Genomic DNA, 26,531 nt, shown 5'->3' on the forward strand with positions numbered 1-26,531 from the left:
CTGCGTCCTGAATTTGTACCCAGTATACCTCCACAGGATCTAATTGCCCAGGATCAGTCCTCAAGTCCCTCTCCAACCAAAACTGCTTCTAACAACAGGCTCCCTCTACCAGCTCACATTTCTTGCTGTAACATGGTTCAGCTTGTTTAGCAGCTTTCATTTTGTAATTTTAACTTTATGAGGTTATCTCCCCATTCTTTGCATTATATTACTACTTGAAGGTATATCATCAGGGCTCTTGAATACCTCTCTCCTGCAGCACATATCATACCCAAAAGTAACATTTCTATAGAACTGGGGTTTTTTTTTTTTTCCATATAGCTAACTACTTTTGACATCCAATTCACATTATACTTTCCCCATATATATTAGAGGTAATAACACCATAGCAATAGTCAAATAAAAAGTGCCAAATGAAAATAAGGTATATTATTTGCATCTGTTTATCATGCAAACAACAAAAATGCCTGCAGAACAGAGAAGTAAAGTGTTTTAGGAGGGCTTAAGGGAAGACTCAGAACAACTACAAGGGCAATTATAAATTACAGGAGTGAGTTTATTAGTTCAGCTCTACAAAGCATTAAAAATGAGTTAAGGGCACTTCCGAGCCATGAAAACAGGCTCTTTATTCATAAATAAGAGTTAAGTAACCTAAAAGAATTAATTCTTTTATATTCTGAGAATTCTGGGTTTGGGTTTTGTCCTTCCTTTCCTAGTTCGTGTTCTTAGATTGTGCCTTGCTCAAATAACTATTTGTGTATGTAAGCGTCTGCTGGATAAAACTGTACACAGAAACTTTGAGAATGGTTCTGTCATTATATATTTATGTAATATTTACCAGTGGATTCATATCCCAATTGCAGACTATACCTGGTATATTATTTTGCTCAGTGTATAATTTGACGGGGTTGATCGAATCTACCTATTTCCACAACTTCACAATATCCAACCTATGGACCAAACCCAACTCCAAAATCTATTAGTGGACTTCAATGGCTAAAATAATCTTCACTTTCAAATTTGTATACATAATCCATCTTTTTGAGAGTTTTTTGGTGAAAGAACACACTCTTTCAAAACCTCTAGTTGACATACAAGACTAACATTGCATTTTACACTGTCTTTTTAGGATAATCATTATTCAAGTGTGACTGCAAGGATTTCAAGGTCATTTGTATTACTTTGTGTTCTTAGTCCATATTGATTTCTCGCATTATGATAAGAGAAAAGCCTTGAGTTGAAAATGTGCATGACATTTTTTCAGTTCCACAGATTAACTTATTTTCATATTGCTTTCAAAGGACTTGTCACATAATTCTTTCAACAATAAGCAAAACTATACCAAGAAAACAAAGTAAACAGAAATACTTCTGCTACTGCTACTTCCAAGCAAAACCAACACTACTACATGCAGAAATGAACAGAAGTATTTGCTAAAATATCTCCCAAGACTACTACCCACCAATTCAATTCATCATGACAAACAAAACCCAACTATCTGTGGATCTAACACAAAGCAAAGACCCACACATAGCACATCATCACACACACACACAAAGAGAATCTGCCAGCTGCAACAGAATAGCTACCTGTCCCTTCCTTACTCGCTACAAATCTTATCTTGGAACCTGTTACCTAGTTCTACCTTAGTCCATTTTCAGTATTACTCTGAAGAAGGAAAAAAAAAAAACAAACAAACAAAAAAAAAAACCAACAACCACACACACACAAAAAAAAAAAACACCACCACACACAACCCACAACAGTTTCCCAGGATACTACTGTCATTAAATCAAGATTCCTTTTTAAACATAGTCTTCACTGTAATATGGGGCTAAACCAAACAACTCCCAAAAGTGCATACGCACATGCACACACCAGATTCTGATGAACTGTACACATGGTCATACGCATATACGTGTTTGTATATGTATATATGCATACACACACTTTCCCTACTACATACATATAACATAGTCTGAGCACTACCATCAAATGTTATCTACTACTAATAGCTTCATGATCATCAAGAGTTTGTGTGTCATCAATAAAGAGTTCATTTCTTTCACTAAAAAAAAAAAAAAAAAAATCATTAATTACTTATAGATTTTTTTAGGAAATGCTACTGGATATATCCCAGATACAAAAGTCAAAATATTTGTATCAAAAAAATCAAAACTGGACTTAAAATTCTAATTCACAAACTGTAATGAGTACAGAATTTGAAGTTGTGTACAGCAAGAGAAAGAACAAGCTTCCTATAAACAGACATAGAAAAAGCATTATTCAGTGGTATCTACAAGGAAGAATATTGAGAATTTATTAGACATAAGAGCAACGTATTCAAATTTCGTATTCCTATGTATATTTCTGTATGAGATTTAGAAAGTTCAATAGGGAAAAAAAACAAACTCAGTTTGTCTAAATAACATTGACTAAACTGTCACCACAGTCAGGGTGACTGCACTCCTAATAAGGGTGGAAATTTTCCTTCTCTCCCTTCCAAAATATTTTACTTTAATCCCTAAGTTTGATTTAGTGGGAAAGTATTCCCATCTAATTAGACAGAAAATGTGAAATGGATAGGTTTAAATTAAGCTATGTCTTCCCTCTGACTTTATAACCTTATGTAACAAAGATTCCTGCTATTACAACATTCTTAAAAGTTATATGAGTTTTCATGTCAGTCACAATCACATAGCTCATAACATGTTATATCAAAGGGAGAAAAAGTGATATTTGATTATCATTTTCAAGCTTATATAAAATATGTAATTTAACACCTCATAGTCTATTCACAGATGCATTTTGTAAGAATGTCCTATAACTCCCTGAAGTGTTAAGTCTCATCTAGTTAGTATTGTTTCTATAGTTCTACTTTGCTAGCATCAATCTCACAGTAAGACACAGCATAGAAAGAAAGAAAAAAAAAAGCGCCACAACTTGGACCATATTATACTGCAGAAGTCTCATGACAACTACAGGGCAGGAAAGCGTCAATTCAAGAACCGCAAATGTGCAGTTTTTACTTCCTTCTGTAAGAGTTTCCTGTAGATATTGTCCAGAATGGTCTAACTCAAAGTCAGTTTTGTTTTCAATTATTTTGACATGAAGTCCTACTTCTAAGTGACCAACCAAGTTCTCCAAATGCAGTGTACTATTTCTGCTTACTCCAGATTTTCACTTGGGATACAAAGCCACTTGATTCTGTGACACGCTCTCAGCACTTGTATTTACTATTCAGCAGTTAAAATCCAGTGCACAAAGGGAACACTCAAGTTATGTGACAATACATTTGTTTTCACATTAACATGTTGTCAGCATTCACAGATGAGACACAGAACTACTGTATCAGTCTGTGTACATGAAGAATGCTCACTGAGTAGACAAGCAGCAATACTTCCACGCCTCATCGTTTTTCACATTCGTATTTCTACGTGTGAGAATCTTTCTTATACCGCATGCTGTTCCATTATGAGGCATTAGCACTAAACACAGCTGATGATACTTTGCTTTTTCTCCAGAGGTTAGTCTGGTAGGAAGAAATAACGTGAGAAAGAAAAGAACAAGAAGCCATCTAACATCCTACATATTAGTAGGATGTATGCAAATGGCATATTACAAGCATTCAGTTATATTCTGTCTTTCTTTTGAAAGATCAATTCTAAGTGTTGAAAGGATTAGATCCTAACAAAACCATCAGGCAGAACAGTACATCAAACAGGAAAATTTTATAGTTAAAGAATAATTTAGATGTAATTCATAGCTCCTATAAGAAATACTCACCAAGATCTGTATTTGGGCCAGCAAGTAGCTGTTTAAATTTGTCTAATCGGGATGCTTCTCTTTCAGTTAATGCAGGAGTAACTGAGGTATTATAGTCTGCCATTCCACTCACTAAGGGAGGTGTGGAAGTTTGTGGAAGGGACTGTGATCTCTGCATGGAAGAATTTTCACTAGCATTATCTGAAGGGAAAAAAAAAAGCATAACAGTTAGCCTCAACTAGTGAGAAGGCTACTAACAACTTCAATTTAATTTGTAAATTCAAAATAGAATTATGTTTCAGAGACACGTAAGCTCAAGTATAGCACAAGTTTGGACTTCAAATAACTTGAATTTAGCAGGAGGAGCATTCTTCTTCCAAGCAGTATTCCACAATTAAAACACATCAATTAAAGATCATACTAACAGCAAGGCTAATTGATTTCTAAAATCTCTACGCTACTGAATGCTATCACCTTCACGTCTCAAAAAAAAAAAAAAAAAAGACTGGGAAATCATTGCAATTGGTTACTTCAAATTTTATACATAAAACACAGACCAGATCACATGAGGATGAACTTCCCAGTCCACATGCATGGTTTTCTCCAGTCTTTCACTATACTTTATACAGTAGCATTTCAATAACAATTTTCCACAATAGTAGGAACACTATTAATTGCATACATCTTGGTGCAGTTAACCATTAAAATATATTCAATAGTGAAACCTCCTTCTAAAACTAAAGATGTATTAAGGCTGAAGACAAAAAAGTTTAATTGTTATTCCCTCACCCATGTATTTCTCACACACATGCTTTACGGTTTAGTATGGCATGCAGTATCTCTCTCAAGTAAGTCAATATTGATTAATGGTATTTTCCTGTGGCATTAAGAAAAGGCTGAGAAGGGGTTAATGTCTTAAAGGGCAAATATTATAGCTCTTCTCATTTGATTTTCAACATCTTTTTAACATACCTGATGAACTCGATGTATGACCTTCACTGACTGATTTAACAAGCCTGTTATCACCACATGCAATTGATGTTAGCTCTACAGATTCTACTTGTTTTTCTTCCTGTAGGTGTTCTTCCTGAAATTTATGCTGTTCCTGTAACTTGCTGTGATTCTGAATTACTTTGTGAGCAGTTTCCATGACCACGTCTGTATTTAAATTTTCAGCAGCTATTGCTAAAAGTTCATCATCATCATCCCCAAGATCCCAAGCATCACTTGTGTTACTTTCAAATTCTTGGAAGGTGCTGACTTTCTTTAGTTTCACTGGAGTTGTAGGTGGCTTTGAACCTGGTTTTATCAAGCTGTTCAAAAACAAATAAACAATATTTACAGAACTAGTAATGGAGTAAGCAAAACACTATGGATAGGCAAAAAAAAAAAAAAAAGAGTCCATGCTTGACATTATATAGGTAGCAAATATTTATCTCCCTCCACTTATGTTACTGCTACATCCACCCATGACAACATACAGCTGAATATGTCTGAGAACAGGGGCAGGTAAAAATGACTCTTCTTGCCTTTAAATAGAAGCAGAACAAATCCTTCCTTCCCTTGTCTTAAAAACAAAAAACAAAAAAACAGAAAAAAAAAATTAAGAAAACCAACCCCAAAGTCAAATAAAACAACTACTGCTCGAATAGTTTATAAGATAGTCAGGACACATTGCACTTCTCTTGCTTCATGAACTTCTGTAGAGATCTCAGGCCTTTCAATGCAATCGCTGCATAACAACACAGGAGCAGTAATCAAGTCATCAGGTCTGCTCCTAAGTCATCATAAGCAATCACATAATGCAATCACTGTCATAAATAAATCAAGTCTCACCTTAAAACTCATTAGATCTATCATTCCTCCCCATTCAGGCACCTCAGCACAAACATGCTTCAGAACTTTGCTCTTCTAATAGGCAGGCTATTTCCTCTAGTTACTAGTCTAAGCGTACCCTGATCAGCTCCTAACCTTTTGTACCTCTGTCAACACGCGGTGTAAGAGAGATGAACCAAGTATCCCTCCCTAGCCTGGCACTTGTTCTCACAGTGATGCAGAGCAATCACATCTCCCTTCAGATTGCAGCTAAATAAGGCATTAAGTTGAGAGAGTTTCCCAGTCTGCTCTCAAAAAAAAAAAAAAGTTACCGCCATTAACTTAACTGCCCTTTCTGACCATCCCTGTCTTTCCACCTGTGCTAGTTTAATTTTCTTCTGTTAAGACAAGGCATCCAGAATTGGAACTCAGAAAAACTTCTCTCACAGTCTTCATACAACATCAGTAACATTTCTGTTATGCATTACAGAGAATATCTTTCCTAACAGGTGCTACAACACTAACATTTTCACCCAACTTATCATTGTCTAAAACAGCAAGGTCTTTCTCCTCTTTCATCATCATTTAAAGCGATAATCTTCTACGTTTTTGCCACTGGGTCTCTCTTTGTAACTCCACATTTTGAACCAATTAATCCCATTCCTTTTTCTTCAGTCCTCAAGGTCACACATTTCAACTGCCTTCAACTCTGTATCATCCAAAAATTAGCTAGCACGTGTTTACTTCTTGTGCCATTTCAAACCAGCCCTTGAAAAAAATCCACTAGAAGTATGACCTCCTTCCAAGCCAATACTTTTCCTTCTAATGTTATTTTTCATCCCTACCACTTTGGGCTGCTCATTTCATTAGTCATACATTTTTCCAAAAATTCTCACATACACCAATGTTTTAACAGCAATGCTGGTTTCAAAGCAGCTGTGAAATCTACCAACAAACCAGAAACAACTTTGTCCTTGACAAAGCTTAAAATGAACTGTCTTTCAAAAAAAAAAAAAAAAAAAAAAAAAAAAAAGAGACCATAAAGCAAAATATAAAAAGTAGAAAAGCAGAAGCTGTCAGAATGCAGCATTTTGCTAAACACCTCAGCTATAAGGAGATGAAAAGCATTCACTTGCATTAGTTGTAGGTTATCAGCATGAAATTTATTTGGTTACTAGTGATGTTTAACATAATGTTGCCACTTTCATGTACATTGTGTTCCGATATCCAATAATCATGATCTAAGGCAATAAGCTCTTAAATCACCGTAAAATCTATTCTAACTACTGTCTTCTCACTCACAAGCAAAATGCCCACCTTTGTCTCAAAATGATATACACCACAACCTGACTCTTTTCTCTTATAGATAGACAAATAAAGGCAGTTCATCAACAGAAAGATGCATGCAGGAAAGCTGCTTCCACTTGAGTTGTATACTTCATCTGCTAAATTAAGATTAGTATTTACCATACAATTTCCAATTTATAAGGCACTGCAAACAGATAATAAAAAGTTGGCAATCTATGTTAGTTAAGAACTGAACAGCTGATTTGTTGCTCCAGTTTGGTAAGCACCAGGAAGTCTCAAAAGAAAAGTTCGAACACAGAAGTCAAGATTATGACAAAAACTGAAAATGGAACACTAACAATAAGCTTTACAGCCAACAGGGAAGAAAAAAGAGGAGAGAAGGCAGAGGAGAACCAAATTACCTGGAATATTTAAGTATTAGGTTAACTTACGTTCCATGCAATAATGGATCAAAAGGCGGATGCTGAGCTCCATACACATGTTGAATACTAAAGGAAAAGAAAGAGAGTTATCACAAAAACAATAAAAATTTGGAGTTTTTCTGTGTATTAAATAAATAGTCAATAATAAACAGAACTGAAATGTTCCACCTGTTTTCCATTTCAAGGAATCCCATATACCACTAAAAATAATGAAGCCGAAATTGAAGTGTATACTAAAAAGTAACTTAGTAAAAATCATAGATTGACAAACAGGAACTCTTTTTGAGGCCTAGGCTAACTTAGGCTGACTTATTTTTCTTACCAGGATTAAAACGAGAAAAAAAGTTAACTCCACAATAAGAGTCTACACTGCTTTTAAAATCTTTCTTTTCTGATTTATCATTTCTTCATTTATCTCTTGCAAAAAAATAAAAACTCTCAAAGAAACATCTGCAAAGATTGAATCTTCTATGTACCCTTGTCACCCAAAATCTAACCAGTCAATTATTAACCATTACTAAATTACAAGGCTGATAAATCTAAAGAAAAATGCAAAAGATGGCATGTTAGAGAATAAAAACCACAGGAGTATTAAAAACAAATGCTTTGAAAAAATAAGCTTCCAAAGACAGTTGTATTCACTACAATCTCTAACATTACTAAACAGTATGTTACTGTGTGATAATAAAACTCTCTACAAACTAAAAGTTCATTTCCTCCCAGTTTTCATCCATAAACTTATTTTATAAGTAAAAAAAACTCCACAGAAAACACATCAAGATTTACACATGGCTTCATAATGGAAGTTATTATTACAAAACTCCGTTTGCAAGAGGAACAAATCATATGCAACATTAACATCTACCTAAACCTGTACTAAAAACCACATAAAAGGAGACAAACATGCCCTCCTGACAAATCAAAACTGCAGTCTTAACAAATTTTAAGAGAGGCTTAGAGTTATATACCACAGGGACAGTATTAACAGCAGTGAGATTAGCCCTAGAGATGACTGAGGGCAGTGGTTCATAAATTCTATCATTTTTTATGTGATTCCATGCAAATCAAAGTCAGTCCACCACCAGTCTTTCTACACAACTGTACACCCTATGCTCCACAGTCAAGTCTCTGCACTCTCCTGCTCATGTGAGGGTCAGGTGTCACTTTCCATTTTGGCACACAGGCAGAATCTGCCTTCTCCTTCAGACGCTCTATGAAGGACCATGATGGGAATCCACCCAAATATAAAGCAACAACAATCCTCTCCACATCATTAAAAAAACAAACAAACAAAAACCCAAAAAACAACCACTAATCAAAAGCACATTCTCCACAGCGTCCTCATTTTTCCACATGCCCGCAGTTGCCTGCAAATTAATTAACTGCAACTATTCATAGACCCTGTGTAACCGAGGAGGGTCAAAAGTGTTTTACCCCCAAAGGACTCAGCAAAGTTACAAAATAAGAAGTTCAGAGACAAAAACAGTTGGCCTGAAAGAGTTAGTTTATAACTAGAGAAACAAAACCACTACCAGTTAGTGCTTATGGGTAACTGAGAATGGCAGAAGTTAAACAATGAGCAGGATTATTTTGCTGAATTCAGGTAAATGCTATGAAGTATAGTGTTACTGTTCTCTGAGAACCAAGAATATGCATCATTCTTACAAAAAGAATACAATAAAATGAATTACTCTACTGTGAGAACAGTTTCAGGATGGGAGCAGAGAAAGTTATTGTTAAATAGTCACCTGAACATGCGTTTCCAGACTGACGTAATGGTCAAAAGAGTTAACGGGACTTTGGGGATGTATTCCCTGCAAAAATTTTGAACGGGAGAACGCGTTTGTGGCTCTTAGCAACGATACAATGACAGGGCCTGCTGTTCACACTTCAGGAAGAAAGCTGAGAAATTGATGATATTTTGAAATATCATGCGGAAACTAAAATACAGCTATATGCCTATAAAGTGCAGTTTCCTGTGTAGTACTTCAAAACTTCATAACTTGTATCATTGCTAAGAGCAACAACTATACATTCTCCGATTCAAAATTTTCCAGAGAATACATCCCCAAAATCACATTAACTCTTTTGACCGTGACACCAGCCTGGGAACACACGTTCAGATAATTATTTAACAACTTTTCTGATACAAGTTGTAATTAACGTTTACCGAGACCACCAGCGCTTTTCCATCAGCTAACTGGAGGCACCCAACACTGAAGCGCTGCGGGCACCGAGCTAACAAGAGAGGACGGCGGGAGGGACGGAGAGGCCCGACACCAACCTCCCAGCTACGAGCAGTGACCGACCGGACACGTTCCCCGCAGAGGGCACAGGATCGACGAGGATCCGCCGAGCTCAGAGGCCGCGGCGGCAGGGACACGGTGTTGGAGAGACAACGCAGCGGGACGGGCCCCACGGCGGCGGGGCTGGGCAGAACCGCTCCCCGCGGCGCGGCACCACCGCGCGGGAGGCTCGCCCCGCCGCCCTCCGCTCCAGCTGGCGGCGGGACGGGCCCGCGGCCGCCGCGGAGAGCCTCCTCCCCGGGCCCCGGCCTTCCCGCCGCCCCTCTCACCTGCCCGGCACCTTCGCGCCGCTCCGCTTCCAGAACTGCTTCCTGCCCCCGTCGCTCGCCATGGCGGCCGTCACCTCATCCCCCTCCCCGCCGCGCGGCTCGCGGCCCCGACCCGCTCCGTCAGGCTTCACTCCCCCCCATTCCCTTCCACGGGAACGGGACTGAGCGCCGCCATCTTGGGACCACGAAACAACCCCGCTCCTCATTCGCCTCCCAAGGCGCCCCGGAGGTTCCAGCCAACCAGAAGTGAGAGTGCTGCCGGGTGGGTCAGATTGGGCCAATCGCAGCGATGGGCGGTGGGCGGGGAGGGACCGTGAGGCAGAGCCCGCCGCGGTGGCGGCTCGGTCAGCTCCGCCCGTCATGGCGGCAGCGCCGCGGGGCTGCGTCCAGCCTCGCCTGCTCGGGCAGGTCGCAGGAGGGGTGGGCAGAGGCAGCGAGAACGCAGCTGGCAGCGGCGGGGCCCGGCGGGCCGGCGCCGGGAGCCTTGGCCGGGCCCTGTCGCCGCTGTGGACGCCCAGGCTGAGGCCGCTGGCGCCAGGGAGCCTCTCCCTTCCCTTGCCTTCCCTGGCTCTGTAGTGGTGTGCAAGGTGCCAGCTTGTAATGGTACAGCGGCTCACTTTTGGTTCCCGTCTGTGATTAACTAAAGTATTCCTATAAAGTCAGTTTTTACTTAATGGTACTCCTGGTGTGATGTTTTCAGGCTTTAATCCTTTTTAATTCAACCATAAAGAGTAATTTGGAGTACTCTTCAGGAAGAAATGCAGAATGTCAATGGAAGGAGACATTAATTGAATAGAAGAGAACAGATTTCAATCAAATTAGGTCTAACACTGTTTTATAACAAAATGCATCAATTTTTTCCACTTTATTTTTTTCAAATTATTTACAATTATTTACCCAGTTACCTTGGGGGGGGAGGCTTTAATCTTCTTGGCTTTAAAGTTCTTCTGAAGATTGAACTCGTCCAATCATCGTTTCCACTTTGCTTATTCGCTTTGAGATGATGCAAGATTGAGGGTCTTTATACGTATCTGTAGAGTTCTCAGCAATTCTGATCCAAGGATACGTCACTTCTGCGAACAACATAGGTGCGGTTTTATACTCTTTGGAGCATGGCTCCCAAGAAAACAATGCTAGTTTACAGAGGTTTTTTGCTGCATCCTAATGCAAGATTAATTTAATGTGTTAAAAATTGTTCAGGAAACATTCTGCCATAATTAACTCAAAAACTGGCATGTAGTACAAGATCTGACCTGCAACGCCACATTTGTTTTTTAGTATGTATTTCATGTGTAACTTATTAAGAATAAAAAAATAATGACGATTTCTTCCTACTTTGGGATTTACTTTAGCAGTTACCTTCTAAAAAATGACTAAAATGTTTCACACATCTTGCTAGATCACGGACCACAAGTGAAAGCTGCATGTCCCAGTGATTTCAATACTACTTATAGACAAATATGCTATGGGTAGTATCCTCTTCTCTACTTGTGTCCTTTAAATAGGATCCCTCTTACAGATTATGGACCTGTAAGGTTTTTGTAATGCACTGTGGCCTTGAGTCTCAGCAGCTTTAATAGAATACACAAGAAACATAATGTAATATGAACTACATCTATTAGCTAAAGTGAAAATGAAACCTGCAAGGTCATGAGCAAAACTTAGCTTGGTCTTAGCTAGATAAATTTAAATTAGACCTGTTGCTGTTAGAACACAAAAATGAGGTACTTTTGCTTGTGACAGTCAAAAAAGTGACAAATCCATAAAAGATACATTCTATCATTAGCATTAGTATGGATGTTGAAACTATATTTATGTTCTTTTTATTTGTTCATTGTTGATATTTGTCAAAGGGAAATTTAATTAGCTCCAGCCTACGTAGCGTAAGCCATCTGTCAGCCTTGTAAAATTTGACCTGAATCCTGAAGTAACGCCATTTAACTTCTGTGTCAGTCTGGTGCAACCATGTGGAACTTCTAGTTCGTTTTAGAAGTGGAAGTTTTATTGAATTGCATTATAAAGTCAGTACAAAGTTAACTGTATTATTTCATTTTCATTACATTCAGTATATGTTACGTTGTGCTTAAGTTTTCAGAGTGGTGCAGTCTGACCTGCAAATGGGGCTACATTTGTACCAAGAAGAACTGGAAGTACACAATCACAAAATCACTGTCAGTGCTACTGTGGAGAGTTGCTGCCAGTTCAGACCCTTGGACTGAAGTCATCCAGAGCTGGACTGGGCCCTCTCTGTTGTTGACTTTCAAGAAGGCAAGGATACTATTTTCATTCCCTTTCCGTTCACTTTTATATTTTTTTCCTTATTCTGTGTTTTATTTTATCCCTGACACCAACCTGTGTTGCCAAGGTTCTGGAGATGGAAGGGACTTGGAAGGAGGAACCTTTCAAGACCCCATCAGGTAATTTAGGTACAATTCTTTATGCCCATTACTTAATGTGATCTGACCACAAAGAGTGTGTCCTTGAAAAGGACTTGTAAAATGGTATTAATAGAGTATCATGAGACAACATATAGTACTTGGAAGCTGGGGGGGCTGGGAGAGGAGGGAGAGAGAGAATATATATATACACACACACTATATATATATATACATATATCTAGATATACAGCTATACAGTATGTGGTAGGAGAAGGTGCTCTGAACATGTATTTTAGCAGTGTTCCTGTTTAATTTTTTTGGTTACAGAAATGTAACGTGGGCAGCTGAGGGCATACACAGATTCCACTGTCAACCACTTTATTGTGTTTGAGAAGGAGACCTGCCAGTGCTCAGGTGTTGTCATTCAAGGAATAAAATGACACTGCCATCACCACTGGGACTCGCCTACTGTAGCTGATTAGCATAGTCTTCAAACACTCCCAAAAATCTAAATAAGCACTTGGGAAATTGGTTAATGTTGAGTTGTGCTTAACTGTAGTTACGCTGCTTCAGTCATCCACACTAGCTATTTTCAAAGTTCACGCAGCTGTATTAACTAAGGTCTGCCCTACTGGGATTGCAGTATAAACTCGTAGTAATATTTCAGTTGTCACTTGCATGGGAATCTTTGTTACTTCAGAGCAAGAAGAAATATTAAAAAGCCTACTGCAGTATTTGTTTTGTTTCATGCAAAGCTGTATACAAGAATTTATAGTTAGGAAGAGGTCTCTTGCCAGCATGGGCAAATAATGTATTGAGCTAATGAGGGGTTTGTGGGCTGTGGGCTTTTCTTTTTTTCTTTCTTTTTTCTTTCTTTTTTCTCCTTTTTTCTCCTTTTTTCTCCTTTTTTCTCCTTTTTTCTCCTTTTTTCTCCTTTTTTCTCCTTTTTTCTTTTTCTTTTTTCTTCTCCTTTCTTCTCCTTTCTTCTCCTTTCTTCTTCCTCTTTTTTCTTTTCTCTCTTTTCTCTCTTTTCTCTCTTTTCTCTCTTTTCTCTCTTTTCTCTCTTTACTTTTCTTCTTTTCTTCTTTTTTTCTTTGCTTTTATTTTTCTGGGGCATTTTTTAGAATCAAGTCACTGCATACAGTCGGTAAATGTTATTGAGGATTCCCAGGAAGTTTCTGTCTGTTCTAAAATGTAGAAATGTAGCCATGTTCTTGGCTGATGAAAATTAGGAATGTTGTGGATCGCACTAGCAATATTTTGAACAAAGTAGACACTGAGATGTTTAGTGTGATAGCTGGTCAGCTATATATGCATGTGTTTCAGTGGACATTCAGTTATACCAAATTGTTTTTCAGCTCGTCTGTTCTAGAGAGCTTCTGCTAATATAGCAGTGCTGGTACGGTTATACAGGTAGACTTTTCTGTGGAGGTGCAGTGTATTTTGGGCAAAGAAGCTTTTCTGATGATGCACGGGGAAGTATAGATCGATGCTAAACGAAATTAACTAAGCTGCTAACAGCACTTCCCTGCTAACTTAGCTACACTCACAGCAGGAGTATTTGCTGATAAAGTTGTGTAAGCTAGGGAGTGTGCTTTTTCATGCTTATCCTTACATCGCTGTGTCAGCAACACACTGTAATGTAGATGCAGCTGCAAGGTGTGGTTTAAACTGACTTATTCTACAAGCTAACAAGACTACATTTCTTTATATGCATTATTTTGTTTGCTTTCATCAATAAGGAAAAAAAGGTAAACTGAATTCAAATGAGCCACTTCTATGTTGAAGCATTAGTTTCTGCATGTTTTTACTGCTTTAACAAACTGGTAGAAGTGATTCTGAATGTAGCACACAGGGCTTTCTATGGTGGCTGATCACTATTCCTGTTTGGTCCATGCACGTGCTTTTCTACTGAGCCATTGTATCTATCCACTTTATTGTAAATATCATGGAAGAAGCAGTTCTTTAAAATAAAATTGAGCACAGGGAGCGAAGTTGCCAAGCAAGCTAATGCAAAATCAGCATTCTGCACAAAAAGAAAAGGGTAGTAAAACCAGAGAGAGCCTCTTATACTAGTGAGGACAACAATCTCAAAGGGTAGAGTACTTTGTGACAAAAAAATACGGAGCAAGGTAATATAAATGGGAGAAGTAGTCATGCAGAACCATGGGAGAAAGAACAAAGGGATGTTAAAGAAGAGGGATAGCCAATAGCTAGATTGAAAGAGGTTAGATATGGTCCCACAAATCACATAGTCACAACAGCTATTTCAGTGCAGTGCAATTCTTCTCCAGAAAATTGGAGCAGAAAAAAGGGGAAAGAAATCAGCATGAGAGAGTAATGGCCAAGAGGAATCATCATTGCAGACAGTCGTCATAGCATTTTGTAACTTCTTCTCTGTAAGTGGCCTTCCCTATTTGACATAAACAAGATTTTGAAAATAAGAGCAGAGTTGCCAAAATACACTTATGCTGGTAGTGCACATGTATGGAATTGTGCACATTCACACTCTATTCAGTAACAGTGAAAGAAGACTGTGAAACAGAAAAGAGCATAAGTAACTATGTGCTGTCTCTGGGTAAATGTCTTTGTCTCTTGTTTCTCCTTCTAGAAGAGTGATAGATGTGGGTAGTTTTCAAAAGCTGTCATTCACTAAAATATTAGCAACAGTGCTCATGTTTACATTTCATGCATTTTTAAGTGAAGGTTTTTAGTTTTATTTTCATCTGTGTCATATCATCAGCTGATAATCTGACACTGTCTGTTGGGCGTAGCCTGGAACAGCACTCTGTGGCCAAGGAGCGCTTGCTTACTCGCAGTCCAGTGGATGAAACTGCTCTTTCCTGAAGTCTGATGCAATATGCAGTTGAGGCTTAAATGACTCAGAGAAGGAAGGACGCTTTGTAAGTGGAAGTCTTGGGCAGAAGACAGAGAAGTTGGCAAAAGCAACAAGTCCTCTTCCCGACATGCTTCTAGTTCTTGGAAATTCCATGTTATTATGCCTCCAGTACATACAGTGGAGGCTTAAACATAGCATTGCAGCATGACTGAACTTCAAACATGGAGAAATAAATCAATGCATATTTGGCTCTAAGCCATGATAGTTCTCTTCTGTTCATTGCTGATAGAAATTTCTTTAAATTATACAGTTGAAATCAGTTTCTAAACTTCACATTTAACTTGCTATCAGAACAAGGTGAAAAGCAAAATCATTGTAGCATTAGTTGATTTTTCCTGAGGCTGAAAGATCTTCTTGAGTTATTGGGAGAGCTTTAGAGGTGCCAGAAGACCTGCTGAGTACTGTGGCTTGATGAGGAAGTAGCCAATAGCATTTCTCTAAAGTAAGTAAGAGTAGGCAGTTCCTTGGAACAGACACAGAACCACTTATTTTTCCAAAGTCATATTAAATAGCAAAACTGTCTACTATTGCTTTAATCTAAAAACTGGACATGAAATTAGGCAGAATGTAAAAGATGGGCATCTGGAGCTTTTCTTCTGAATCTACAAGTTGGCATTTTTTTTCTTAAAGTATCATCTCTAAGTGGAGTGCAAAACCAGGGCATGTAATTTGAGAGTGAGTAGGGCTCTCAGATCCCTTAGGTTTCTTTTTAGAACAGCCATACTCATCTTGCTCAGTGGCCTCACTTTTTTTCTTCTTTTCAAAGTTTGTATTAGTGAATTTTTCAGAGAAAGTACCTGAAACAAAGTGTCTTGTAACTCTCAGAAGGAACTGAACAGCAGATTTAGGTGCCTTGGACCAGTTTTAGTCATTTTGGTTCTAATGGACAACTTCGTCTCAAATTTCAGGAAATGCACCAGACATGGAGAGAAGTATTTTTCAGCATTATTTACTTTTTGGTTATCCTGCTGCTGCTGCTGTCACTGCTGATGCTGACCTGCTCTGACCTGTGATTTATAACAACCTCTGATGAATTTGCATATAGATCTTTGAGACTTCTTCAGTGTTGGAAACCTCCAGACCTATAAAAGTGTCTAAAAGACATGTTCCCTTTAGTTTGTTCCCTGGCCAGTCTGTATTTCTCCTCCTGTTTGATCCATTGTTCTAAACAAAGTTTCTCAGAAGATGTATTCGGCATGGAGACATTGCATTTGGCATGCCACTGGCATCAATCATGTCGTTGGCCCCTTCCATTTTTTGGTCAAAACATGCTATTTGGAAGTGAATCTTTAACTCCTCCCATGTATGTAAGAGGAATGGAGACATGATACTACACAGAAATTTTGCTGGATTATCTTCTGCAAATATTTTTAAGTGTTAGAACTCGGCAAGCTATGTGTTAATTGGCATCTACAGTTCATCTTGAGAGCATACATTTGTTCTCTGACAATCTTCATGACTGACTGCTGCAGGGTTTGGTTGGTTTTGTTTGGTTTTTTTTGCTCTAGTCTTGTGTTTGACCATCCAGCTCCATCACCACCGCTTTTTGAAATTCCTTTTGTGGTTTCTCCTTGGATCTCTATATCTAATTTAAGTGTACCACTGACTTTTCTTTTCATGCCTCAAAGCCACCGTTAGTGCCTTTTTCATGTCATTTGTGTCTGTGTGAGGGATTAGTTTTTGTTGGTGTTTCTTGAGGACAGCAAAGCCTTCACCGTGCTTTTCAACCCCATTTCTCTCTCAATTAATTTCTCTTTGATCTAAATGTATATTAGAAGGTAATTAAGTTTCACTGTTTGCTTTTTAATCCATTTCTGAGTTTCTCTGCATAGAAGTTGAAATGTACGCTTAAACTGAAAACAGCCTTCTTCCCTTCTTTTTTAGTGTTCCACATATTTTCAGAATTAAAATCCCATTAATACAATTTCTGTAGAAAAGGATTAGTGGTAGAGTGAGTTCAGGTTGTGTAAGGTGAATGACAAATACAGGATAGAATATAAATTCACAGTTGGCCTTGCAGTGTGTTGCATAGATATCATTTCCAAAAATATCTTCAGTATAATACATTATAGTTAGTTATTACTCAAATCAAGTGAGTCGTATCAAAATCGTGTTTTCTTTTTCTTAAATAAGAATGGAATTTGCTACTTTAGAGATATGTCTATATCAGGTCTCATTAACTGTTCTTTATTACTTCAATTTTTAGTTGCTGTTTTTGTGGTTTGTGTATGTTCTTGTTTGAATGAGAGCAAGTGTAAACAAGAGTGATGAGTATAATGAAGATATTGCAGTTGGAGTTCTAGTAAGAAACAGGATCCTTCCAGCATGACTTTCAGTAGAAAAGAGTTAGTGATTGCTCCTGCGGTAATGCTGTTGGCTGAGCTGCCCATTTTACTGGTGAGAGTGTTGGGAACGCTTATGATTTAGCAACAGAGGGGCTGAGAGCTTGGTGAAAGAGACATAAGCAAAATTATATTGCAAAGAAAATGAGAGTAACTCCAGATATTTGGGTGAAAAGATATGATGAAGGTAACAAAGGATTTTATGCATTTGCTTTAAAGCGTTGCTGCTTCTTATCCAAGGGGTATACTCTGTTAGTGAATTGGATTTACGAAGTACTCGTTAGCTGAAGATGATAAATCTTTTCCCAAATTTAGGAATTTTGGTGGAACTGGAAAAAAATCAAAGCCTGCATACTTTTGTTCTTTTTAGACCTTGATACTTTTGAGAAAGAGGTAGGAATAGTACAAGTTTTTCAGCTAAGGGGAAAAAAGAAAACTCAGACTAAAAAGTGAGAATGAAGCATTTCGCTATTCATATCACTTTCTTGTATAACACAGCATGTAGCATCATGTTGTAAAGTAATAAAAGAAAGAACAGCTTAGCTTCTAAACCTTGAAATGAAAATTTGCAATTTCACTTGAATGGTCTTGACAGTTGTTTCAGGACTGGCAGTCTTAGTGCAAGAAATGAACTAAGAATACTGACACAGACTACGCCAGAGAGTCCCTGAGTTTTGAAGAGAAAATGATAAGGCAATCACAGGCAGCTCCTCAGAAGTTAAAACCATTTTAAATAGAAAGAGCTCAAAGGATTAATCTCCTCTACTGAAATCCTGAAGTATAGTAGTAATATTTCTAGTATGCACGGTCATTAAAATAAGATTTCACAAGTAGCCAGAGGAAATAAATACGTTATGCATAATTTTTCAAAAATCTCTATAACTCTGAAAATCAGGCATGGGCTGCAGAACAGGAACAATATTGAAATACTAATGAAGCTTGAAAACTTCTGTGCTTTCTCCTTTTTTGCTTTATTTTGTGAAAGATTTGTACAAGGAGATAGTATTTTTTATTAGACCAGCTAATGTAGCTGAGGAAAGAACAGGTAGGTTTCTACCAGACAAACCTTTGTTTTTTTACAAAAAAAAAAAAAAAAAAAAAAGCCAAGAATTTATTTGATACTGAAAAAAAGTTTTATAAGTACTGCATGTCAAAAACTTTAAATTCATAGTTCATGTCATACTGTATTCTTGTTCCACAGTAATAATAATACTAGAATTATTAACGTTATTAATATCAAGCTGATCCCATACCATCCTTATTATCTATGATTTAAATTAATTGGTATGTGGTACCCTTCTGTTTGTACCAGTTCTCAAACAATGCTAGCCAACATTCTTACTAATGCTCTAAAAATTCAAAATCACTGGTGCCATGCATTTGTAGGTGGCAAAAATTAAGAGTTGCAAATAACGATAATGGCAATCATTACTAAAGAACGTAGCAGAGTCATAACATGATTTAATGGTTGGAAATTAATACTAGAAGTTAAGGGGAAATACTGTCTAAAGAGTGAAGATAAGCAATTGCATCATTGGGTAGAGGATGTAGGAGCTTCTCCATAAATTTAGTTCTTTAGATCAAGACAGAATGTCTTGCTGAAAAATATGCTGCACTTCAGCTACAATTCATTGGGCTTGATTGAGGTTTTTACTGTGTGAAAAGTCTATGTTCTTTGTGCAGAGAATCAGAGGAGATGATCATAACAGTCCCTTGGGTTGTACAACCTATGGCTTGCTCTCAAAGCTATTCGCTTCTGAATTTCATCTTAGTATTCATCTCTCCTTTGGCTTGTATTACTTAAACTCTCTGCAGTAGAGAAACAGTTGCATTACATTGCTTTAGACACAGCGCATACATATATATATATATATATGAATGCACATTAGATACAGAAGCTTAGTCTTGCATAGAAATCAAATTAAAATGTGGTTTTATTGGAGTATTACCAAGAATACTGATATTTTTTTTTTCTTTGTGGCAAGAGGAAATTTAATGGAACAAATTTATTTAAATTGCTGTATCTAAAAATGAGTTTTCCTATGTTTATGTAGGTGAAGAAAGAGGGACATCTCTGCATAGTTTTTAGTCCAGTTAAGATCTAAAGTGCTGTCTGGAAATGTGCTCTGTCTCTCTTCACTGAGAGGTCAGGAGGGTTGGCTCCTTCTGTAACATGCCTCATGAGAGGGGGTCTGAATTGGGGCCTTTTCCTTAGGAAAAAGTAACTCAGGCAAGTTCTTCATAGCTGTTAAATAATTAGCCAGTTGAAGTGTGAACATACGGGAGCAGTGAAGGAATAAATCACCACAGCAGCAGCTATATGAGTTCTTTTTAGTATTCCGATTTTCTGTCTGTTACACACTGCACAATAGAAGAAACTGTCCACTTTATTTCAGTATTAATAGTTGGCAGTATGCTCAAAACCAGTAAAATTAATGAGAAAATTATTATGGTAGAGAAATAGCAGTCAGTTTTCATGTAGTGCTTAGAAATGATGGATCTAGGATAAAACTGCCTTCAGTAGGCTTTGGGTTTGGCCATGATGTTTTTCATGGCACCCTTGTTGTTCAGTAACCTTCCAGTATCTAACTTAGCTTGGGAAATCTTCTCTTGTGTTTTATAAGTTGAAGCTTGAAGCTTATGTGCTTTTGTATTCACTCATCTCAAGATGAGAAAGAAGCATTTATGTTAATAAATCCTTGTTTGCATTCAGGTTCTCCTTTCTTGAAGGCAAAGGACTATTCATCAGCACTCTGCATCTCATTGCTCTTTTCAGTGTGCTCAAGCATGTCTGGAGAGGGGCTGAGGTGCCCTTGGCTCCACTGGAAACCTTATGTCATCATCTCAACAAGATGTTGTGATGCCAGGAAAGGATCAATACTTTGATGAGGACTGCTGGCTCAAAACCACCATGTTATTTGATAAAAGGACTACTTGGAACACTTTGCAAAGCATTTCCCAGGGTATGAAACTCTAGGGACTTGATTTGTCTCTCTGCCTAGGAAACTGAGCTGATTCATCTGTAAATACGTGTCTGCCAACCTCAGATAACAAGGAAAATTTCACCTTCTGCCCACATTAGGCTTCAGCCTTTCAGCTTTTTCAATAGTATACTCTCTTTGTGAAGGAAGTACTTCACGTACCAACAATTAATTCAGTGGGGAAGGGAGGAAAAGGTTTTAGCTTTTTTCCTGCTGCCAACACCAGACAAGTCTAGCATTTAGTCCATATGACCGCACAGACCTGGGAGCGCTGCATTGCGCGGGGTGCAAGGTCTGGCAGCCCCACAGGAGCTTGACTGCGAAAGGGTATTGTGCTGCAGTCCTTCCATCCATCCCCAGCCAGCCTCCCTGCCAGGTTGTGGTGCCAGCACTGTCAGCCCTGTCCACCTCAGGATCTCCAGCTGAGACAAACCAGGAGAGCCACATGCCTCTGGGTCAATGTTTTGTGAAAGGCAGGATAGCTAGAGCTAAAGAGCTCTCTGTTGAAACAAGCTCAGCTCTCCACTGAGAAACAAGTCTCAGCAGAGATTAGCGTTGTTCAGGGTGCTAAAATAACATCGCTTTGGATAATAGCACTAATATACAATGATCAAGGATTATGCAACCAGTGAGTGAAATGGATTAAAAAAAAAAAGGGCTGGCCAAACTATTCAGACTTTTTGTATCCTCTTCATGCAGTGAGAGATGGCTTTAGCAGAAAGGCTGTATGGAAGTCCCGTAGCTCCATATGAACAGCCTGTCATCTGAGGGGAAAACACTACCTTGCTAGATACTGCACAGCTTCATTTAACCCTTCTGTTGGTTCATTTAATCCTCCTGTTGGCTCAAGTCCTAAGTAACCCAATTTGAGGATTTATATGCCCGATGACAAAGAATTATTTTGAGAAGGTTTTTTCTTTTTTCATTGAAGAGGAAAATAATGACTCCAATAATCTTAAGGTATAAGGAAGAGGAAAAAGGGAGGAGTCAGCATCTTTTCATGATACGTAGATGTAAATATAACTTTTTACATTAATTGTCTGTTTATACTCTGCTTGATAAAACCTCAGTACCTAGTGCAGTTTTGAATGAATTTGAATTGTTTTGATACAGAGAAGTTGCTCATTGGTGTTATCATAGTAAACAGGTATTTACCTTGACAGAAGGCATGCTTAACAATGTCAAATCATTTCTATCATACTTGTTCAGGTCTAATTTGTCAAAAACACTCCCTGGCTCTTCCTTGTGTTCTGGGGTGCTGAAATTCTTGAAGAATTCTTGTCCATAATTTAATTTTTATATACCACTATTGAAATGTTGATGATAACATTTGGATTGTTAGAGCTTCAGAATTATTGACAAAAACGTTGCTTCATCTTATTTTCTTCAAACCTAAACAATGCAGAACCTGCTTTTCATATGGAAACAGTGGGGTTCTCTACACCTGGAAGGCAAGAGCAGCCTGAATACTTATTTCACCTTAAAAGAATTGCTTGGTATTTGTTTGCTATTTTGTTTCTTTCAATGGTGAAGCCATATGATCTTCTCCTCTGGCGGAAGAAACAGGCGAGCAGCTTTGACAGTGCTGTTGTGAAAAGCCTTTCATAGCATCTCTCAGCTCCCGCAAACTTCAGTGGCATTGTTCATCTCTTTCATACCAAGGAAAAAGGATCAATATCTGAAAGATCTTTTTTAGGCCTACGAGTCCTGGAGAAATCAGCCAGCAATAGGCATCTGTGGTTCTCTGAATGCTTATTCTTCCATGCAGCCTTTTTTTCTGCTCATCTAACCTGCATTGCTAAAGATTTTTCCCCCGCAGGTATGCCTCAATATACACATGTACAATGCCTGGGAGAAACTGAACCTAGGTGGTAAGGTTTCATGCTGCTCTGAGAAACACTGATTTTTATAAACACATACAGATATTATGGATTCTAAGGACTGTAACCTTGAACAAAGACATTTTTTTCTTTGCAATATTCTGAGAACTTTTATATCATCCATGAGAAAGAATAGCCTTGTGTGCTTTTGAGAGAGGACTGGGCTTCGTGATTTGGTCCTTTTCTGTTACAATTAGTCTACTTCATTTGTCCTCTATTATGCAATAAAATGAACTCATTGTAGCATCACTATGTAAGTGGCTCTCGCTATAATTTCCTACAGGGTCAATGCTTTTTCTCATCTAAGCAGGCAAAACCAAAAATTCCCCTTATTATCTCTCGTATAAAAATATCATCAAAGCCCACTGCCTTGGTTTTAGTTTTCTGTTGACCAAGTATTGCACTTTCAACATACGTATTTCCCATCGGAAGGAAGCACATAGCTCAGGAGTGTCTTCCCACCTGCAGAGGAGGATCCAAGGAATGCCTTCCTTGTCACCAGTGTTTCCATCCAGTACATCGCAATAAACGGAGTTTTGCAGTTATTGGTAATTCCTCTTCAAGAAAGAGCAAGCAGTTTCCTCTGAGCTTGCTATTAATACCTCATTATGAGATTATGATAAGAAGTCTCCCAGGAGTCTGCCAGCAAAACAGCTGTTGGGAGTAGATGAGCTGGTACTGCTCAGTGCTGTAATGTTTTGGTAATCTCTTTCTTGAAGATCAAATCAATTATCATTTGCAGCATGTCCAGGTGTCAGTCAGCTGAAGACCAAAGAGTTCTGGCATGACGTTTGAACCTGAAGTTTCTTCATGTCAGCGTGACCACTGGGCTGTTAATGTGAATCTGCATTTTTGGAACGTACCTACTTTGATGGTAGCACTAGTGTATTAGGACGCAAAGTCTGTGTATTACAGTAACTGCAACATTGACATTAAGATTATAATTGAAAAATTATAATCTGGAAAAGGAGAAAAATAGTCCTTTATGAAGTTTGAAAAACACATCCTACTCTATCCCACTCTCAAAAGTGTTGCCCTTATGTATAGGTACATGATTGGAGGGCATATTTCTGTTTCGAGACGAGTAAAAAATTCTGAATGTTTGTTTATCTATTTTTAAGGAGGTTTTTGTCAATTCATATCTTCCCTGTACATGCTTTCTGGAGATTTAGCAAAAGAATATTGGCGTAAAAAAGGATTCTTCCTAATTCCAGTGCTATGATAGCTGCGCCCATACAAACCCATACGAAAGCTGCTTGCGCAGCAGTAGTAAAAACTGTGCCAAATATATTCAGCTGTTTACTTTCGAGATAAGCAGTGCTGCAGGGATCTTGGCATATGGCCCCCACTATTTGAAATCTGAGGAAATTCCCACTGGGCCTGAGACCAAACACTTTCTTGTAGCCATTTGGTGGGCTTTTACCACTGTGGTGTTTTAAAAGGCTGATAGTTAGCAGCCTCTCACTGCTCAGGAATCCAGCTGAGCTGCTTCACAGAGTGCTGTTCAGCTTGCCTTGGTTGCAAACACAATTTAGCCGCTCCCAGCTGTGTTCTGCCCACTTACAGCAATGATTAATTTCTTCCCAAGTCTTCGATATAAAAGTCATTTGCACTGAGTGATGTGTAGCGATTCTGTTCCTCTTTGCTACATTTTTTAGTATCAAGGCAGTGAATGATTGTTTTTTCACATTAGAATTTTCAGAAACATCATCTCTTACATTCCTGTTTTTATTCTAGCAGCCCTACAGAAGTAGACTGAAAACAAATCTGTAACTGAAAATTGTATTTTTATGTAAGAAGCAGCTTTTAATCTCTTTAAACAGTACAAACTACATATTGATTAATACATAATTAATACGTATTCATTAAAAAGTGTTCATAAAGTCTGAGTAAAAACTGCTTTCCTTACTGATTATTCATTTTTCACCAGTTTGGTATTTCTAATATGTGTTTGTTCTAAGCTGGGCTCAGGACATTATAGGGGCTAACACATGATAATGCCAGTAAAGCGTAGAAAAGTTGATTGTAGACTGCGAAGTTGCTAGGCCCAGCACTTTCTACACTTGTTCAAAATAATTATGGGTGCCAAAGGTAGCATCCCCCTGACTTCACATGGTAACTGCTCTGCTGCAGTTCAGGCTAGTGCCCAACCAGATAGAGAGGTCAACTGTACTGCAGCCCAAGGAATGAAGAAGTGTAATGATTAAAAAACATTCATGCAGAATGTCCTAGAATATTGTAATAAAATAAAGTAAGCTTCTGTAATTGAAACATGTTCCAACAAGCCATGGAACTATTCTTAAAGTTGCATCATTTTGTATCCAAGAGAAAAATCTTATAATCTGTTGAACATCCATTTATTTGATGAAAGCTCTTGGCCTCTCAGAAATAGGCTGAATTTCAAAGCATGATGGAAGGACCTAGCTGTCTGAGAGAGCTTCTGTCAGGCACCGTAAAGGTCAACAGAATTCCAAGCCAACCATTTGCCTCGCAACAAATAGTAGCAAATGAGATTGCATCTTAGGGACTGCATTGTTCATGCTATTTTGTGTGTTTGTGCTAGGCAGTGCCCTAAAACAATCAACAGCGTTTACTTCTGAACTATTCCAGGCTACAAAAACTCATGTAGGATTTGATCATTCGCTAGTAGCCTGCTCTAAACAAGATATTTAGTTTGCAGGCTGATTTTCTGCTTCGACTGTCAGCTTTCAAATATTGATGACCCCAAGGAAAACAAAAGATTATGTCCTAAAGAGGAAAATACATTATGCCTTCCAAATTTATTGGTAGAAATAAACTTGAAATGTTATGTGTTTATGCACTTTAGCTATTGCATCAGCATGAGAGTAGCTTCTTCACCAAATTAAAGTGACACAGCACTTCTGTGCTTACCATGCTCCTGTATGAGTCAGAAATTTTGCACAGAAGATGCATCCACCCATGGATTTCCACTCACAGAAAACTGCCATGAGAGGATTCTGTGTACCTGCTCTTAATGAAATAATATGATACCTTTTCTGTTTTAGTCAGATTGGCTGAGTGCTTATTGAGTCGTTAATAACGATGTCCCAGCAGCACTGGGTAGTAGGTGTGGTTTGGATAGACTATACATAAAAGTGACCAAGCAATTCCCATACAGTGAGCTGGAACACATGAAGAGGAGGATGGATAGTAAGATAATACTTCAAAGATACCCTAGGAGCACATTTGACTGAACACACCTTGCCAGCTAACACTTCTGGATTCCTAAACCAAAAAGAGGAGTCTTCTGCATGGGGTTAAAAGTAGGCACAGGTGTTAGCATGTTAGCACCTACCTTCTTATGGCAACAGCATCTTTGACTCTGAGACCATGATAATGATGAACATCATTTCACAGAACTGCCATTTCACTAATCTTTCAATAAAAATAGGTATGAAAGGAGTCAAGAGATTCTATACTGTTTATATAAGGTACTGTGGAAGACCATTTGTAGAAGTGGACACAGAAGCAGTATGTGTTGTATTATTGGTGGATCGGGGAAGAAAAAATCATGAGATAAGTTACACAGCCAAATACTGATGCTGTAGAGGGTGTCTGTAGCTTTAATCACAGATGGGTGAATATGAGATTTACTTAGGCATGATTATATCTTCAGCATTGCAAAACTGTTAAAAACCAAGATATTTCAATTAGGTGGTTAACAAAAGGTTTCTACATTAGCTGTTCTCTCTTGAAGGTACTGAGATATATCTATATCAACTTAAGGCCATTATAATTCAGACATCATTTTGCTTAAAACCTGTTTGTGTTTTTGAATATTTGTACTGTAGCAGGAACTTGAAATGCAGTCATGAAACTGTGAAAGATCAGGTAGTGGCCATCAACTCCGAGTTGCTCTAACCCCTTTGATACAAAGGAGGTATCTTTTGCCAGTTGCCCATGGAGGTTTGGAGCCTGGAAATTCCTCAGGTGATGTACAAAGGCAAGTAAAGGCAGGTGAGGTTTTTTTGAAAGATAATGCTTTCTAAACCATGGAAGCTATTTCACCAAGCAGTGAAGCTGATAAAACTATAAAAGTGGTCTGGCCTAGTGGCCCTGTGCCATATCTAAGGTTTGAATGTACAGTGTAACCGGGTCTACATTAGCAGCTTGGTTCAGAGTGGTAATGCAGTTTTGAAGCAAAT

At 38.3% G+C, this 26,531-nt stretch overlaps 1 protein-coding gene across 1 annotated transcript in view; it reads right to left on the bottom strand.

Annotated features, from left to right (window-relative positions):
• TBC1D22A (TBC1 domain family member 22A) overlaps positions 1-10,058 on the bottom strand; it is a 187,501-nt gene extending 177,443 nt beyond the window's left edge. Inside the window, exons 1-4 of the mRNA XM_082309017.1 lie at positions 9,886-10,058; positions 7,320-7,376; positions 4,738-5,078; positions 3,787-3,966 (exon numbers count right to left, since the gene is read on the bottom strand). Coding sequence (XP_082165143.1) covers positions 3,787-3,966; positions 4,738-5,078; positions 7,320-7,376; positions 9,886-9,947 — 640 coding nt within the window. The 5' untranslated portion in view covers positions 9,948-10,058. The remainder of the gene's footprint in view (positions 1-3,786; positions 3,967-4,737; positions 5,079-7,319; positions 7,377-9,885) is intronic.
• Positions 10,059-26,531: the final 16,473 nt, after the last annotated feature.

The sequence above is a fragment of the Platalea leucorodia genome (genome assembly GCF_965183815.1).
Source record: "Platalea leucorodia genome assembly, chromosome: 4".
In the NCBI taxonomy this organism is placed as follows: domain Eukaryota; kingdom Metazoa; phylum Chordata; class Aves; order Pelecaniformes; family Threskiornithidae; genus Platalea; species Platalea leucorodia.